Raw genomic sequence first — 15,385 nt, 5'->3', positions numbered from 1 at the left:
GTAGTTTTCATGATATGAAGAAGTTACTTTTTCAAAAAGTGAGTGGTTAGAAAGTGGGTGCTCATGTTACGTTAAATTTATATAGGAAAGTGATCCCCCACTTTTTGAAAAAGTAATTTCTTCATATCATGCAAACTACTTATCTTCCCCAAATTTAAGTGTGATATTCGTTAAAGTTTTTTGAGGAGTTGGAAAGAAACTTGACATTGACCAATATTATGTTAAACATTAAAATAACATTTAAAAAAAAAAAAAAAGCAAACATTGTTAACCGTTTTGATAGAAAAAAAAATCCACTGATGTCGGCTGCTTTTCTACGAATTTAGAATTGAGGCACATGACCGAGAAAAGCGAAAGTAAAAATCAGGGCGACATCTACAATCTGGGTTCAAACGTCCACATCAAAATATCACAATGTAAACATTCGAAGGAAAACGTATAGATTTCTGGGAAATCGTGTATTTCTAGGAAATGAAGAGAAATTATCTATCAGGAACTTTGTGCACACACTCACACTCACTCGCCAAAGCAGTACATGAAAGTCACTAACGTTGTTTGAAACACTTTTTTTTTTGCTCACGGAGAAAACAAGCAAAATCGTGACCATCGTATTACGGTAGCCACGGCAAAAGTCAACCGACCCCTTGTCAGGTAACCGACCCCTTCCCTTGTCAGGTCGCAAAATTTCTTTGTTATTTTCGTACATTTTTAAGTGTCCCGCTGGGAGTTATTTGGGCGCTTGCGGCTTTCTACCAGTACTTTTGTTTGATTTTTTTTTTGGGGGGGGGCCGATTATCGAGACTCCAAAGAGGACCGTCTCATGCAAGCCATCTTCTTCCTGTTTTAGCAACTCGGCACTTGTGTTTCAGACTTAAAAAAAAAAAAAAAAAAAAAAAAAAAAAACGCTTTAAAATAAGTTTAAACAAGATCACTTATCCAGGTAGGTATAACTTATCTTGCCTTTGGTAACATTTATACTTATCCTCAAGTTCCGCGTATCTTGATTTATTTTTGTTTTCTGCTGATCGTTCTGCTCTACGATGAATGCTGCCCTGGAAAACGCGCTTCAGGTTAATTTTTATCAGTTTAAAATAAGCAAGCGAGCTTTTTTATAGTTTTTTTTTTTTTTTTTTCAGAATGACCAAATAATTTTTTAACTCGTAAACATTAATCAGAAGGGTCAGAAGGAACTTTTTTAGAGCATTGATCGTGAAGTAGAACGATTAACAGGAAACAAAGGGGCGCACGTTCGTATGGGAGCGGTACCCTGTCTGTCCCCCCCCCCCCAATTTTTTTCAGCGGATTATAATCGAATAGACACTAATCTACAAGTATCAGAAAAAAAAATTAGTGCTTATGCACTTTTGCTACCGCGCTATTTTTTTTTTTTAATATTTTCAAGTTTACGATAATAATTATAATTATATAATTATAATAATATATAATATATATATATATATTTATTATATATAATATATATATATATATATATATATAACGATAATAATTATAATTATATAATTATAATATATATATATATATATATATATATATATATATAACGATAATAATTATAATTATATAATTATAATAATAATATATATATATATATATAACGATAATAATTATAATTATATAATTATAATAATATATATATATATAACGATAATAATTATAATTATATAATTATAATATATATATATATATATATATATATAACGATAATAATTATAATTATATAATTATAATAATATATATATATATAACGATAATAATTATAATTATATAATTATAATAATATATATATATATATATATAACGATAATAATTATAATTATATAATTATAATAATATATATATATATATAACGATAATAATTATAATTATATAATTATAATAATATATATATATATATATATATATATATATATATATATATAACGATAATAATTATAATTATATAATTATAATAATATATACATATAATATATATATGAAAGTAAAAATAAAATAGATAAACCCCATAATTTATTATACCATACCTGTTCACACTGAAACACTTATCACAATATTCTGTGGATCTATATGAAAAGACCTTGTTAAACTTTGTGACATATTTCTACTCTTTGGAGGTCAGGCGCGAACGAACACCCCGTAATTTTATTATACCATATTTCTTCAAACTGAAACATAATTATCAAAGTATGCTTACGCAGATAGATATGAAAAGTCTTTATTAAAGTGTCTGCCTATTTCCATTCTATGGAGGCCAGGCGCGAACGCAGACCCCACAATTTTATTATACCATCCCTATTTAAGTTAAAACATACTTATCAAACTATTCTTATGTACATCTATATCAAAAACACTTGTAATCGTTTTTTTTTTTTTTTAATTTTTTATTTCCATACTTTGTGGACCAGGCGTGAACGCAGACTCCACAATTTTAATGAGCCACCATTCTGCCAGATCAAACATACCCATTCATGTGTCTCGATACATCTTCTATCATTATATGTGATCAGTTGTTTTTAAAATAGTCAACCATATAGGAGCCTATTCGTGACCAGACATACACACACACAGACATTCAGCTTATATATATATATATATATATATATATATATATATATATATATATATATATATATATATATATATATATATATAACATTTTTCTTTACAGTTAATAAAACTTAAAATTTAAAGTAGGTTTTTCTTTTCTTGTTATACTTTAATCAGCGACGCTTGGTTTACTCCGGCTGTTGACGTCATGTTTTAGGGAAAGCCGAGTGGACGCTGAGTTACATCTGGATCACTCTCTGCATGAGTACCCAAAATTGCATAAGTACCAATTTTTTTGGTATTATTATACAAACACCGTGACAGCGTTAGGGTTAGGATTAGGGTTAGGGTTAGGGTTAGGGTTAGGGTTTAGGGTTAGGGGTAGGGGTAATTCGCTGTCACGGTGTTTGTATAGTTTTACCATTTTTTTTAAGTCAATATTTAAATATTGGTAAATGTGTAGTTTAGCAGCATAAATTATTTGCTAAACAAAAATTATAAAAAGTCCCCCCCCCCCACTAACCAACAATCACGAGGTTGTTTGCTCAGCAACCGAAAAGGCTAACATGCTTGCCAGTCGGTTTGCCTCAAACTCCACACTGGACCCTTCCAACCACCCCCTACCTGAATTTCCTATGCGGACAGACGCCATGCTAGACGATCTGAAAATCACTCCTGCTCAGGTGCATGCTATCATAAAAAACCTTGACACTTCAAAAGCATGTGGACCCGATCTCATCCCAGCTGTGCTATTAAAAAAGTGCTCAGTCGAAGTAGCTCCAGTTCTCTCCAAACTCTACAACAAATGCCTTAATGAATCTTGTTTTTCGGGCTGTTGGAAAACTGCTTCTGTGGTACCAGTATTCAAGAATTCTGGCGAAAGAACTGACCCAGTAAATTATCGCCCCATTAGCCTCCTCCCACTTTTTGCCAAAATATTTGAGACCTTAACTAACAATGCTCTAGTCCATCACCTTACAGATGCTAAACTTCTGACTGACCAACAATATGGATTTAGACAAGCCCGTTCCACAGCGGACATCCTAACTGTAATCTCTAAACGTATATACCATTCACTGGACAAAGCGGGGGAGGGCAGAGCGGTAGCTCTAGATATATCTAAGGCTTTTGACAGGATATGGCATGAGGGTCTCCTCAGGAAAATTAGATCATATGGTATCACTGGTAGAATACTTAACATAATTAAATCCTTCTTAGATAAGAGAAAAATCCAGGTTGTCCTCGACGGTCGTACATCTAAACAATATGATATAAATGTGGGAGTGCCGCAGGGGTCTATCCTTGGACCTCTACTGTTCCTGATATTCATAAATGACCTCCCCGGCAAAATTGCCTCTGAGATGGGTATATATGCTGATGACACCACACTCTATAACTGGCACGACAGGAAAACAAATGAACACATATCTAAAGAAATGGCAGAAACACTAGAGGATGACCTCCAATCTGTAGTGGAATGGGGACAAAAATGGAGGGTCACGTTCAATGCCGCCATTTGCTACTAGTCTCTCGCTCCTTGACAAGGTTCAAAAGAGAGTCGCAAATCTGATAGGTCCTAAACTGGCATCTAAGCTTCAGCCTCTGTCCCATCGACGAAATGTTGCATCCCTCTGCCTGTTCTACAAGTATTTTAATGGTGAATGCTCTAACGAACTGCAAGCACTTGTGCCCCCACGACGTGAACACCCTCGACAGACCCGACAGGCTGCAAAATCCCACTCCCACACTGTAGAGATCCCTAGATGTAAAAGATCTTTCTACTCTAGTAGTTTCTTCCCCAGAACCGCTAGACTTTGGAATTCCATTCCAGGTCCCTGCTTCCCCAACTCTACTGACGTGCAGAAGTTCAAGTGCAATGTGAACAGACATCTTGCTGCCAAAATCCTTACATAGTGCCCCAGTAGTTGTTGCCTCTGATAGTAGCCCCCTACACTAAAGTGGCTTGTTTGGGGTGAAAATGTAATAAAAAAAATTTTTTAAATTAAAAAAAAAAAGCTGAAATAAAACCAGAAAAAATTCCTTTTTATTATTTTTCCATTTTTTTTATTACACTAAATGTGCGACATTCGCTGTATTGCTTTTAAATTTTGGCCTTTATTTGACAGATTGTCCTTTTTAAGGCCAAATTTGGCCTTTTTTATGCTCTTTCATAACAATAAAACAACATGGCACCCACATAGTTCATGAAAAAGCGTAAAAAAGGCCAAATTTGCCCTTAAAAAGACCAATCTGTCAAACCTTAGAATGGCCAAATTTTTTAAAACAATATGGCGGCCTCGATTGTCTAATAAAAAAAATGTTGAAAACATAATAAAAAATGATTTTTTTTTTTTTTTCTCTGGTCTTAGGGTCTAATAATGTGTTTTGGGTTTGTACACATAGATTATTTAAAAAACACCGAATATGTCAACTTATGTCACGATAACATATAATGAGCGAATTTCTAATAGTATTTTGTCTCGTTTATTATTTATAACATCTTTTCCCAAACTTACCGTGTTAAAGAGAGACTCGGGCGCCATTTTGAATTTTCCAATACATCGGTAAACACTGCATGTTTTTCGAGCTGAATAAACATGTTACATTGAATAAAAACACAAAAAATGTATCCAGTTTGGTAGAAAAGTAACTTATCTTGCCTTTGATAATATTTATTTGTTATATATTTGTTTTTTGACAACTTTTTCGAATCTATGTGTCAAACCCTGTGTTTTATAAAAATAAATAGTTTTTATAATTTTTTATCTGGCAAATAATTTACGCCGCTGCCGCTAAGCTACACATTTTCCAAGTTTTTTTTATAAAAAAAATGTGGTTTATTTTTGCGTTAAGTTTTTAATGATTTTTAATTGATTTTAAAAAAAATTAAGTTTTCACGGGCGGTTTAAAAAAACATTTTTATGTTTTTTTTTCGTTTTTTTTTTGGGGGGGGGGGGTTCAATTCAAGCAGAGTAACGTAACGCTTAACATTTTACAAAAATTCTGTGTTTACATTGGGGAAGGGGGGGGGGCGGAAGTGTTAATCTGGTAGACTGTTGTCCATTCGATAATAATCTGCTGAAAAAAAAAAAGACGAAAAAAAATTTGGAGGCGGTTACCGCGCGTCAACAAAAGTCAATAAAGACACGCGAAATTTGAAGATCGTCCCATTTATTTGCGGCGATTCGGAAGTATGGGCGACTACTCGGTTATTTGGCCATTTAACTCGTGGTACTTTTCTGTCATGAAGACCAAAAAAATGAATAAGGCGGTGATAGAATGAAAATTGTCAACATGCGTAAAAGTTCCGACTTGTTCCTATTCACAATGCCTCTCCACAGGACAGAGTTAGACACCAGGGTCGTTTTTTAATGTGGAGAAAAGGAACAAAAAATTAAAATTGTCTCAGTCGTGAAGGATTTCTCCTCCACTAACAGAGAACAAGAAATTGAAGTGTAACATCTGAACTTGAAAGGCCTGTTTCCTTTCATCTGATATTTTGTCGTTTATCATTCAAACACTTTAGTGTTCGAATATAGGGTTAATTGGCAGTTTTAGTCATTTAGAACTGCTTTAAAGCTTCACCGCTCACTCATTTTTCGACCAAATTTCAAACAATTATTACAGTTTATAGACCACCTTCTCAGCTATATTGTGAAAACTTGTTTTTTCAATTTTCGTTCAGTAAAACAGAAGTGATGAATTTTCTGGTGTTCAAAATCGTAAAAATATATAAGGAGGTGAGCGGCGCTTTTTATGGTTGGTTTCCATAGCAACCTCGTCGCTTCAGCGACTACTGTTGCTACTAATTCACTAATGAAAGCATGAAGTTGTTGCATTTATTCTACATAAGTATCAAATAAAATTTGTTTCAATTGTTTTTTGTAGAATTTCCGAGTTGTCAATTTGGTCTCATTTCGTTTTCCGGTACGCTCGATCTGATTTTTTGATCACCTGTCGGTCTACTGAACGTCAGCCATATTTCATATTCTTCATAAGCTATTTACATACACATTTTAATCATGATTTTCTCTAATTCAGATGGGTCCCGTAAATAAACTTTTCACTCGAAATGACCCCTAATATACTAATGTATAACATATGTAGCAGAAACAAATAGAACTCTTTTTCTTGTGCGTCAGTGCCTCCCCTGAGTGTGCGATATGGCACATACTGACCAGTCAGAGGCATAGCGCAGGTACCTTCCTTACCCCCTAAGGAACTCTAACTGCTTCCGTTCCGGACGAGAAAAACTCCTTCTTTTCCAGCCAGACGCCAAAGAGAGCGGACCTGTTTTCTCCCTCTCTCTCTCTGCCTACACCGGTATCAACGATTCCCACTTGGGAAAACTACCGGGCAAAGGCAGACAAGTTTTATCTGAGTTATAGCTTTTTAGCACTGACTCTTTTAGGCTTCAATAAACCTTTTTCCTGTTAAGTTTTACGAAGTTGTTTGTTCGTTTATTCAATAGCTTGTGTTGAATTATTTATTTTATTAGGGAGTGCCCGAAAAGCACAAACTCAACTCCCTAAAATGGTGACTCTACGTGTACACAAGTTTACACGTTCAAACATGCCAACACTATGTTTTTACCATAGTCGTTATGGCACTGAGGCACGAAAATGCAAAATGCCCTGTTTTTTTCCCACAGCGAACTAGATAATGGGAAGACGAGCACGGCAAGCTTTCCACGAAATTCTAACAACCGTGCCTATTTCGTTATGGACTCTCGATCCCAAGCATGTTGTTTGGTTGATACGGATGCAGCTTGCAGTATCTGGCCACTGAAACTCATTAAAGAGAAGCCACCAGTGTCGCTTATCACACTGCAAGCGGTAAATCATTCTCCCATTCCCACGTACGGTCAAATTTCACGTTTTCTGGACTTGGAATTACGGAGAGACTTTACATGGGTTTTTACCGTAGCGGATTTACCTTACCCCATCCTAGGTGCTGACTTCCTGCATCATTTTAATTTTATGGTAGACATGTGCAGACGCCGGCTGATAGACGCTAGTATGGAACCTTCTGTCCCTGGCATGATGCAAAATGTCCCATCTATCAGCCCGGTATTTTTCATTGCCGCTTCAAATGATCCATACCACGAGTTGCTACACTCCTACCCGGAATTAACAAACCTAAATTTTGTGGTGAGTAAACCCACGCACACCACAAAACACCACATTGAGACCACAGGTGCTCCTGTGTTCTCACGCCCTCGTCGCCTCCCTGCTGATAAACTTAAAGCAGCAAAGGCTGAATTCAATCATATGCTACAGTTGGGAATAATACGCCCCTCATCCAGTCCATGGGCTTCCCCTTTGCATATGGTCCCAAAACGTGATGGAGATTGGCGTCCGACTGGGGACTACCGACGACTTAATGTCATGACAGTATCTGATCGTTACCCAATCCCACATATACAGGATTTTGCTTCCTCGTTGCATGGTTGTAAGACTTTTTCCAAACTAGATTTGGTCAAGGCTTACCATCAAATCCCAGTAAATCTGGCCGACATACCAAAGACGGCAGTAACAACTCCATTCGGAGCATTTGAATTTTTAACTATGCCTTTCGGTTTACGTAATGCCGCTAGTACTTTTCAGCGCTTCATGGATGAAGTAGTGCGTGATTTGGACTTTGTCTATAACTATATAGATGACATTCTTGTGGCAAGTGCCTCACCTGAGGAACACGTCATTCACCTCCGCCTACTGTTCGAATGGTTTCAACAATACCAGGTGAGGATTAACCCTGGTAAATGCGTTTTCGGTGCTTCGTCACTAGTTTTCCTGGGCCACATTATCAGCCCAGACGGTATATCTCTGTTACCGGAAAAGCTGAAGGTTCTGCAAGACCTTCAACCACCTACTTCACTTCGCCAACTAAGGCACTTCCTCGGTCTGCTGAACTACTACAGACGCTTTATCCCACACTGTGCGGATCTTCTAGCTCCTCTTTTCGACCTGTTACATAACAGGAAGAAGAAAAATGAGCAAATCTCACTTAATGAGATCCAGCTCAAACCTTTCAATGAAGTGAAAACAAAACTAGTGACAACATCTCTACTTGCACATCCTGTACCCGATTCCCAGTTTTCACTGGTCATTGACGCATCAGGCACAGCTGTAGGTGCAGTGTTGCAACAGCAGCACCAACAACAGTTACAACCTCTCGCATACTTTTCGCGACAACTGAAACCGGCAGAACAACGTTACAGCACGTTTGGCCGTGAACTGCTGGCAATGTACCTCACAGTGAAACACTTCCAACATTCACTCGAGGGTCGTCAGTTTGTGATCTACACTGATCACCATCCACTTACATACGCATTTCATTCTAAACCGGACAAATATTCTCCCTGCGAAACACGCCACTTGGATTTTGTTTCGCAATTTACCATCAATACCTCGGGTGAGCAGAATGCAGCGGCAGACGCCTTGTCTCGCCTTCCCATTAATTCTCTGTCCTCATCATCGGATATCAATTTACAGCAGATGGCCTTAGACCAGCCTAGTCTGAACACGTTGCAAATTCGCATACCTGTCCGTACCTACCTCGGACATGCAGATTATCTGTGCCACCTCAACGGATTTACCTCGACCATTTGTTCCAAAGACTCATTGTAGAGTTGTTTTTGAGACTTTACACAATCTGGCACACCCCGAATGCAAAGCCACAGTGAAGCTGATTACAGCTAGATTTTTCTGGCCAAATATGAAGCGTGATATCACTGCCTGGACACGTTACTGTGTATCCTGCCAAAAGTACACAAGCATATCCGTGCACCCCTTGGAACATTCAGCACCCCAGACGCTCGGTTTAGCCATGTTCACATAGACTTGGTTGGACCATGGCCGGTCCATCGGGGATTTACTTATCTCCTGACCTGCATAGACCATTTCACACGGTGGCCTGAAGCTATTCCCCTAAATGACATTTAGGCTGAATCTGTAGCACGAGCCCTTATATCAGGCTGGATATCGCATTACGGAGTTCCCACCACCATCACCACTGATCGTGGTGTACAATTCGAATCCCACCTATTCTGGGAACTGTCCAGGATCCTAGGGATCACATGCATTCGGACAATCACCCAGCTTCTAACGGGATGATAGAACGCTTCCATTGCCAATTGAAAGCAGCATTACGTGCTTACTCTGACCAACAGCAATGGAGCGAGTACTTACTGGTCGTCCATCTTGGCTGTCGTGCCTCAATCAAAGAGGACTTGAGATATTCTGCAGCCAAACTAGTCGATGGAGCACCTCTATCGTTGCCAGGTCAGATGCTGACCTCAATAGAGGATACAACAACTGACTCAGCTCTGTCAACAGACTACGAGCCTATCTCAGTAAGCTACCACCGACCCTTTTATCCTTGACATTAGTGGTAAAAAAGAGACAATTTCCATAGATAGGGTAAAAAGAGCCTTTCTGGACACATTAATACATGAGCCACACATTCCTCCAACATACACACAGCATCATCATACACCTGAGGTAAATGCTCCACGTGAGAACAGTTATGTGACCACTACACGTAGTGGCCGACGGCTACATTGGCCAAAGAAACTACGTAAAACTGTATATTTCTGTTAAAAAAGAAACTTTTCTTTCTCTCTTTTCTACAAAAAAGAGCGTTTTATTTTTAAAAAAAAAAAAACGCAAATATTCCCCAACTTTTTACAAAAAACTAAGAACATTTTTTTTTTCGTAAAAACAAAAGAATAAATAAATAAATAAATCGAAATTTTTATTTAATTTTTTTTTTTTTTTTCTATTTGTCCCGTTACCTTTTTCTCTGTTGGCTTTCAGCCTAAGTAGGGGGTTATATAATAGAAATAAATAGAACTCTTTTTCTTGTGCGTCAGTGCCTCCCCTGAGTGTGCGATATGGCACATACTGACCAATCAGAGGCATAGCGCAGGGATCTCCCTTACCCCTTAAGGAACTCTAACTGCTTCCGTTCCGGACGAGAAAATCTCCTTCTTTTCCAGCCAAACGCCAAAGAGAGCGGACCTGTTTCTTCACTCTCCCTCTCTGCCTACACCAGTATCGACGATTCCCACTTGGGAATAACTACCGGGCAAAGGCAGAGGAGTTTTATCCGAGTTATATCTTTTTGGCATCTTACCTTGACTCGCTTCAATAAACCTTTTCCTTGTTAAGTTTTACGAGGTTGTTTGTTCGTTTATTCAGTAGCTTGTGTTGAATTATTTATTTTATTAGGGAGTGCCCGGAAAGCACTAACTCAACTCCCTAAATATAACTGAAAAGAAACATTTGTAATGCGTACACAGCTTCTTTTTTTTTTTTTTTCTCTCATATAAGCTTAAATACGCTTTGAAGGGATTTTACCTATTTTTCTATTGTAATTTATATATAAAAAAATTAATGTAATCGAATATTTTTTTTTCCAAACTGCTTAACCATTTTATTTACTTATACAGTATATTAGAATTAAGGTGCTTGAAGTCAGTCGACGAATCGATTTTTTAAATATATCGTTGCAAGCAATAAAAATATTACGTACTTAATTGTCATGTCGAAAATTGTAATATATCCAAAAATTACAAAAATTCACCGAGTAGAACAACTGCTATTGTGTTTTTAGTAAAAAAAAAAAAAAAAAAAAAATATTGCTATTGACATTAACAAATATTTCAGCCATGACACAAGTAGTCGAAAATATTCCTTTCGGAGTTATGTCCCCTGTGTATAGCCTCATACTATCTACTTTAAAATATCTAAGAAAATGCGATTTTACCCAAATTAACGTAAAAATTACTTTTAACTAGAAATAACTTTCTACTCCATTATTTTTCGTAATTTTTTGATATATTACTATTTTCGGCATGGCAATTAAGTACGTAATATTATTTTTGGGCCTTCTTGCAGTTTGTATAAACCAAAGTATGAGGAATATATGTCGACATAGTTGAGGGTACAATTTGCTAATGAAAATGGCGTAATTACTATAAAAAGATTTTTTTTTAATTATTGTTAAAGAATAAATATCATAAAAAATATAATTATTGTAAAAGTGGTGCTGTTTTACAATTTGTCATTGTGCTGAGGGAGACAACTCTCTTTTACTAAGAGATCCGTTCATTTTTTTCATCTCCGAATTTAGGACGCTCAAACAAATGTTAGATATTTATCTGTAATGAAAAAGCTTTGATATGGAGTGAACTTTAGATAAGCTTTATTTTACTAAGAACAGACCCGGGGAACGAGACCTGTTACTTCAAGGAAAGGAAGAGAAAAGAAGGAAAAACTCAAGGGAAATAACTCACTTCCGGAGAGTAGAAACGGAAGTTAAAAATTAGAGTTCTTTTCTGTCAGCACATTATCTAACTGCTTTTTACTCCAAGACAGTGGTAAAATAAGACAAACACAACGAGGCCTTCCTTAAAATTCAATCCAAATTTTATTAGTTCCTTGGTTGCAAAAAAGAAATGCCCTTTTTTGCCTCTGTAAACAGAGCTGTTAACAAAGAAGGTGGGCTCTCTCTACCGTGTTAGAAAATTACTTACGCCTGAAAGTATCCTGTACTTCTATAAGGCCACCATTTGCCCATGTATGGAGTACTGTTGTCACATTTGGGCTGGTGCATCTGCTTCTTGTCTCTCACTCTTGGACAGGGTTCAAAAGAGAGTTGCCAACCTGAACTGTCATCTAGGCCTCAGCCTCTGTCCCATTGACGAAATGTTTCATCCCTCTCCCTGTTCTGCAAATACTTTAATAGTGAATGCTCTGGCGAATTACAAGCACTTGTACCTCCTCGACGTGAGTACCCTCGACGAACCCGACAAGCAACTAAGTCCCACCCCTTTATGGTAGAGATCCCTAGGTGTAAGAAAGCTTGTTACTCCAATAGTTTCTTCCCTAGAACTGCAAGACTTTGGAATACCCTTCCGGGATTCTGCTTTCCCACCTGCCGAAGTTCAAGATGGTCCAAAAGCAGCCTGAAGCATTCCATACATTTCTGTGGCATTTTTCCAAGTTAAAACATAATTTTATTGCATATCATTCTTCTAAAGTGTGTTCATGCCCCTAGTTGCATTTTTTAAATTAACCAGCTGTGACAATTAGGCTTTAGTAGGATGTATTCCTATTCCTGATGTAGCTGTTTATTTGAACGTGAAATCATAAAAGTTGGTCAGTCATCTCATAAGATGTATAGCAATAAAATACTGAATGTTCAAGAGTCTACAACAATTTTAAATGCCTGTACAAAAATGTCTGAAAACTTCTTGTAAACACCTCATAGGATTGCTTTCAGACGTGAATTCTGTTAAAATATATGCGAAATATTTTTTTAAATGTACAAATAAATTCATATTATTTTTCTAGGTTTTCAACGAACACGTCGCCATTCATCAATTGAAGAAAAGAACGGAAAACATGCCAACCGAACTTTCAAGACTTCCGCCAGGAACTTCTCTCTACAGTTTTATCCAGTCGGACATCCAGGCAAACCTATCATTTGTAAATGCAACCGGAAATGTGATTAATACTCTTGCGAGAATTTTGCATGGATCATCGTTCCCTTACAATGTGGCAGAGGTGATCAAAGTATGTTTAAAAAAAAAAAAAAAACATCTTTCTTTCGTCTAATTTTTATTTTCTAATCATTTTGTTTTTCATGGAATGCCAGAAATTCACCCACAATTTCAATCACTCCAACCAAGAGACCTCTTTTAAGATCCTAACCGTTGGTTTGAGTGCAATTGTTTGCATTTCTCTTGCACTTGGTTAACTGGGTATATTTTTCAGGTAGTTTTTTTTATTCTTTTTCGTAAGTCCGATTGTTCTTATGATTACTGGAATGATAAAGATTTTTTTTTTCGTATCGTACGTATTTTGTTATCTTTTCCCTTTCAGCTGTTTTATTCAGCAACATTGGAGATACTAACTTCTACTAAGGTTGCTGCTTTCTTTTTATTATGCCATATTTCATGTTTTGATAACTTTATTTTCTGGGTACATAGCTGTAGGAATTGCACCATCATAGTGGATGGTGAACAACTTATTTCCAACTGTTCTTTCTGATAAACATGTTGCCAGGACTTGCTGCTACATTTGATATTAAGCATTTTACAGATCGTCCAGTGGATATATTTACACACTTTATTGTGTTGTATTGTATAGTAGCCGTCGCCCAGCCATTCCTGCAAGTTGTATATGTCAACGCGTTCTCCAGCCCACTTGACTTGTTTGATTATGCTAAAATTTATAATCTTGGGATACTTTAATCACTGGAAAAATGCTGTAGTGATAACTTCCGAATTATATGGAGGAGGTAATACATGTAAACCAACAATATTGTTGGCTATCAAAACCGATTTCCAATTAACAGCATCTGATGACAATTTCTTACCTGTCTGATTGTCCATGGTCGGAAGGTATACATGGTTGTGTAGGGTCCTCATGTGTATGGATATTGTCCTGGGATCTTATCTGGGAAACCTTTCACGTCAGCTTGTGTATAAACAGGCTTTATATCAATACCCTACAAAACAAGAAAAACTGATTAACAAGAAAAGAAAATATAAATACTGCACCAATCACACCGGGTGTCCTTAACCTCGTCGGATTCCACCCGATATGGCAGATGTTCTTTCAATTGTACATTGTCCCGTCACAAGTTGGCCTGTTGATCATCTTCACTCACTGTGTTTTCATGGTGGGGCGCTTTGACTCTCGATCGAATCATCTCCTACCTTGTGTAGGTAGTCTCCGGGTACATCAATCACTCTGCTGGTCCTTGCGGCTTGCGGCAAAATGAAGAGTCCTCACCACAAACAAACAGAACTCCGGTTTATAACAATAACAAACTATTAATTTCATTACTTTATAACAGCTACTGTCTAAATTGAGGTGACTGACTATAGCAGTGAAACGATGTAAGACCAGGCCAGTAAAGTCACAGATTTCCCATTAACACAGGCTAGTTAACATCATAACATCAGGCCCTGAGGGCTCCCAAATCGGGAGCGCCTGACCAGCCCAGCTGTTCAGTTTGCTGGCTACGACTCTACTCTTTTTAGAATTCCTTTTTCTAAAAATCCAACTCCTTTTCCCACCTCTCCTTCAAAGAGTGGTTACAAACACCCTTTCTTCCTCTTAGAGCTTACCCGTTGTCTTGTCCACTCAACACCTCTCTCTCTACTACTCTTTGAACTTATCTCTACCAAATTTTAACCCTCATTTGCACGGAGGTTTTTACTTATTATCAAATTAGGAGTGATTAGTCATTCCAAGTCGAACAATGCTTGGAAGCGACCCTTACCCTTGACCCTCATTCTAAGTTGTCAGTCTTAATCAGCTAAGGATCTCTGGATCTCTTCATACCTCTCACAGAGGTTTTAAAGACAACCTTTCATGTCAGATATATAACGACAATGAAATAAAAACAATTATTATTTGTTTTTTCTCTTTCTGACAAAATCCCACAGACATTTCTGTTTTGTCCCAATCAGACATCAACACCCCTCTTCTGCCCTCTCTTCCTCTATCCTGTCCGGTCAAACACCCCCTCTCACCGCAATATGCATCTCGCTGCATGCATTCATGACACCAATAGTGTCATAAAAATGAAACTTAAGAAATGAAAAACACACTATTTTTTGTAATTTATATTTGATGATGATGATGATGTTTGTCCATTGCTTGTGAAGATGACCGTGATCATATAATTGTTTTGAAGATGGCTTTTTAGACTAATTCGAGCTCTGAAGTATGTATTTCCCGCATGTTAAACACCTGATTGCTATGTTATGCTTTCTTTTACGTTCTCCATTGCATGCGGATTC

General features: G+C 37.1%; 1 protein-coding gene across 4 annotated transcripts in view; it reads left to right on the top strand.

The window, feature by feature from the left end:
• LOC145263874 (2'-5'-oligoadenylate synthase 1A-like) overlaps window positions 1-15,385 on the top strand; it is a 51,296-nt gene that overhangs the window by 3,520 nt on the left and 32,391 nt on the right. Inside the window, exons 1-3 of one of the 4 annotated variants that reach the window (XM_080120953.1) lie at window positions 353-940; window positions 2,743-2,848; window positions 12,924-13,145. In XM_080120953.1, coding sequence (XP_079977079.1) covers window positions 12,975-13,145 — 171 coding nt within the window. In that variant the 5' untranslated portion in view covers window positions 353-940; window positions 2,743-2,848; window positions 12,924-12,974. Of the gene's footprint in view, window positions 1-283; window positions 941-2,742; window positions 2,849-12,923; window positions 13,146-15,385 lie in introns of those variants that run through there. The other 3 variants (XM_080120951.1, XM_080120952.1, XM_080120954.1) reach the window with 3 other exon arrangements.

The sequence above is a fragment of the Euprymna scolopes genome, chromosome 39, assembly GCF_053919585.1.
Source record: "Euprymna scolopes isolate OS-2025 chromosome 39, ASM5391958v1, whole genome shotgun sequence".
In the NCBI taxonomy this organism is placed as follows: domain Eukaryota; kingdom Metazoa; phylum Mollusca; class Cephalopoda; order Sepiida; family Sepiolidae; genus Euprymna; species Euprymna scolopes.
Note: the sequence above shows the minus strand (reverse complement) of the source record. Positions and strands in the feature narration are given on the sequence as shown.